Source organism: Nothoprocta perdicaria, unplaced genomic scaffold, assembly GCF_003342845.1.
Source record: "Nothoprocta perdicaria isolate Ctin4 unplaced genomic scaffold, notPer1 scaffold_443, whole genome shotgun sequence".
Classification (NCBI taxonomy): domain Eukaryota; kingdom Metazoa; phylum Chordata; class Aves; order Tinamiformes; family Tinamidae; genus Nothoprocta; species Nothoprocta perdicaria.
The window spans coordinates 151,610-155,398 of NW_020455692.1; the positions used below are offsets into that span (position 1 = coordinate 151,610).

Here is a 3,789-nt window from a genome sequence, read left to right on the forward strand (position 1 = left end):
TGAAGATGGGCTCCCTGGGGAGGCAAGGGCGGGACGTGGGCCCCGGTGACGCTCCCGCGCTGTGGCAGCTGCGGCGGAGGGAGCCGGGGACGAGGCTGTCCCTGGCTCCGGCACCGAATTCCCGCCCGGGCCAGAGGCTTCGGCGGCTCCGCACCTGGAGTTGGTGGGCGAGCGCCCCGCGCTGCCCGGCTGGGCGGCGGGCGCTGCAAGGCGCGGAAGGGGAGGCCGCGGGGGCCGAGCTCGGCTCCAGCTCCGCTGCCGGGAAGCAGGAAGCCCCGGCGGGGCCGGGCGCCCGCGGCCGCTGCCTGGTGTCGGTCATTTTGCCTCTTGCTGAGAAGAAAAGACGCCGGTTCCGTTCTCCCCGCCGCGGGGGCTGCGCGTGGCTGCTGCCGCCTGAGCRGCAGCTGGGTGCACGGCGCTGATGGCAACCGTGTGGTCTCGCTTCTGAGATGAGATTGAGCAGGTTTGGGGCAGAACRGAATAAATAAAGTCCCCGGGGCCGGGAGCAACGCTTTCATGCCTGGATGGCATGAAATGTTGGCTTCGCGTGATCCATTTGAGTCAAATGCTTCCTGTGATCCAAAATGCCYCTCTCTCCTTGGGAAATGTGCCCCATGGAGAGGGAGGCCTAGCCATCAGCTAAGAGATCCCTCCGCTCCCTGTGCGCCTTCCAGCTCGGAAAGGGACTGTGCCCCCTYGGAGCCCGTGGCCGCTGGCGTGTGCCGCGGGTGGTCAGAGCCCGCGCGCGGCCGCGGCTGAGGCGGCGYGCCCGGCCTTGGCAACCCGCAGCCCTTGACGTTCTCAAGTTCACTGGTTCGATAGGTTATAAAAAGAAAATACCGGGGTGGGTAAATAATTGAAAGCTTGAGACCTCGCTCCATGGTTCCTGCGGGAAGGGGGGTGAGCGCAGCCGCTCGCGCCAGGCTGAGCAGAGGGGGCTGCCAGTGGAGGCCGTGTTGTTCGGGAGTCCCTGTGGGGAGGAGCCAAGGCTGAGCGGGGAAGGCCGGGAGCGGGACGCGGAGCAGGTGCCGGTGCGCGGAGCTGCCTCCTTCCAGGCGTCCTGCTGCCTTGGGGCTTCCTTTGGTCTTGGTGGTGGGAAATCGTTGCCTTCTCGTAAAACTTTGTATTGTGGCTTTTCGTGATCGCTGCCTTTCGGGGAGCAGCTCCTTGAGCCCATTCCTAGCGCCACTAAAGACCTTCCAGATGGTTTGATGTGGCTTTGTTTCTGGAAGAGATTTTTTGCTTTTGGCTGTGTGGCTTTAAAAGGAAGTAATGCTGTTTGTTTTCTCTTGTTGCAGAGACGCGGATCCGGCTTCTGCGTCAGGAAGGGATCATGAGCCTTTTCTAGGCTGAGCATCTCTGGTTTTCCGGGTGAGTAGCTGTGTGGTGCAGACTAATCAGCCTGTCCCCGATGCTGAGGCGGAGGGCAGCAGCTGAGGACACTGGCTTTGCCTGTTTGAGTTTACTGTCCGCGTTGCCCTGAGAGGCTGTGGAGTTGCCGTCCTTGGGAATATTCAAAACCCCCTGGACAGCGTCCTGGGTGTCGTGCTCTAGGTGACCCTGCCTGAGCAGGGCCGCTGCACTGGCTCATCTWGAGGGGTCCCTTCCAGCCCTTCACACTTGCCTTGCGTAGGAACAGGAGCTGAACTCCATGGAGTTCCTACCAGGATGTGGCTTTTTGCTCTTTATAAGCCTGAACAAGCAGTAGCTGAGGTAAAAACCCTTTTTTATATATTTATATTAAAAATTATTTATAAATATATCTACAAATATTTTTATAAATTATTATATTATAAATATAAATTATATTCATCTAAACTTATTTATAAATATATATATATATTTATATATAAACTTTTTCTTTTGTCCAGAGGAAGCATGTTTATAAAATAGAGTCGAAGATGAATTGTTTATTTTAAAATCCAGATCTCAAACCTAGGCTCCTGTTAGACATCCCCAAAGACTTTCCCAAACGATCTGCTTCATCAGAACGATGTCTCGACGGAGAAGAAAATATAAACAACTTTCCTTTTCTGTGTTTGACTGAAATCCCCCAAAGCAGTTGTGCTTGGGGAATGAAAACTGTCAAGGGACGTTCCCCARGCTGGTGTATATTTGTGCAGTTAGCAAAAATCAAACAGACAGCCAATCTGAACTGGGTTTTTAAAAACTTTTGCACATTAATGAATTAATCTAAAATAAATATTAGTAGTTTGTTGCACCTTAGTGTGTTGGAGATGCATTTTTTTTTCCAGCTGGGCTTTTAGCTGCTGCTTCTGAGACTCTTAGTGTGTTTAGTTGTAGATGTGCAAGGCTTGYCTCAAGAGCATCTTAGTTCTAGTTTAGCTCCTTAGAGAGTGGGACTCCAGCTCAAAACTTTTGCCGGGAGAGCTGCCTGGGTCAAATGTAGGAACTGCTATGTATAAATGACAAATTAGTTTATAGTTGTATAATCTTTAGCCCAGTGTATATATTTATGATAGGCTCAGTGGTACGGGCTTCTTGATTAGTTTTCAGGCTCTCTTGAATGGTGAATGTGGGCAGTTCGGCTGTTTTTTTAGGGAGATGAAGACCCTGCCCTCCTGTCCCCATTTCTTTAACCACTTAATTCCCAAGAGATATCAAAGCAACATAATTTGTTCTTGGCGACCGAGTTGGAACAAGCTAAGGCAACATGGGATTAATTTGCAGAGTTAATCTGGGATGGGTTATGGGGCAGGGGGCTCAGGTGCTTTTAAAGCTCCTTTGTGCATAAGGAAGAGGAATTGTAAGTGGCTGTTTTTTGATAGGAAAAAAAATAACTTTAGAGAATGACCACTTTCTCCAAGGACTAGCTTAACTCATCTTCCTTTTTTTTTTTCTTTTTCTTTTGTTCTCTTTTCTTGCCAACAGGCTGCGAGCAGCGTTGGAAGCTCCAGGCATCATGACGGACTGGGTGCTCCTGGGCATGATCGGGGCGCTCGTTGTGCTGCTGTTGCTGACGGTCTTYGGTTTCGCCGTCTACTCGGGGCTCTTCACGGAGGTGGTCGTGAGCGCCGGCTCCCCACCCGTCGGCAGCATCACACTGGCCTACAAGTTCCGCGTGGGGCCGTACGGCGAGTCGGGGCAGCTCTTCACGGACGGCTGCAGCATTTCCTCGAAGCTCTGCTCCATCGGTGTCTACTACGACAACCCTCACACGGTAAGGGGCTCTACAGGCGATGCTGGTGGTGCTCCTCTGGCTGGAGCTCAGCCTCGTGGCGTGGGCTGCTCCCTCGCGGAGCTCCAGGCACTTGCAGCTCATCCTCCTCAGGTGGTGGCTGGGATTCGCTCAGCCTCTTCTCCCACATCTGTAAAGGATGATCTGTGTGGAAAGGCGCCTGGGAACAGTCTCTTGGGTAATCTTGCTGGGAGGCAGTACCTGAGCATAACTTGCCATCTCCTGATCAGGCCTATTAACAAGTTGTATCCCTGATGCTCTTGTGGAGGAGAGGCCAGTATCTGTACTTCCAAGGTGAGCACTGCTTGATGGATCCGCTGGAATCCAAAACTCCTTCAGAACTGCAGCTTCTACTCTGGGGCTCAAAACACATGGTTTCTATTCGCTTTGCTCTATCCTTATCCATACTCCTCACGTTTCTCCCTCTCTCATGTATTCTGGAGTTTCTCTTTAGACTTTCCATCTCCCAGTGGTTCTTACTGAAGCCTCAGGTGGTGCCTGGGGAGGCTACCGGTCTCCTGCCTGATGAAACCGTTACTGCTGCGTTGCAGACTGAGGCAAAAAGCAAGTTTAGAATCATAGAATCATAG

At 52.4% G+C, this 3,789-nt stretch overlaps 1 protein-coding gene across 1 annotated transcript in view; it reads left to right on the forward strand.

The window, feature by feature from the left end:
* Positions 1-1,304: 1,304 nt before the first annotated feature.
* The window catches only part of TEX264 (testis expressed 264), a 52,951-nt gene continuing 50,466 nt past the window's right edge, over positions 1,305-3,789 (forward strand). The window contains exons 1-2 of the mRNA XM_026046460.1: positions 1,305-1,371; positions 2,893-3,181. Of these exons, the coding sequence (XP_025902245.1) occupies positions 2,924-3,181 (258 nt within the window). The 5' untranslated portion in view covers positions 1,305-1,371; positions 2,893-2,923. The remainder of the gene's footprint in view (positions 1,372-2,892; positions 3,182-3,789) is intronic.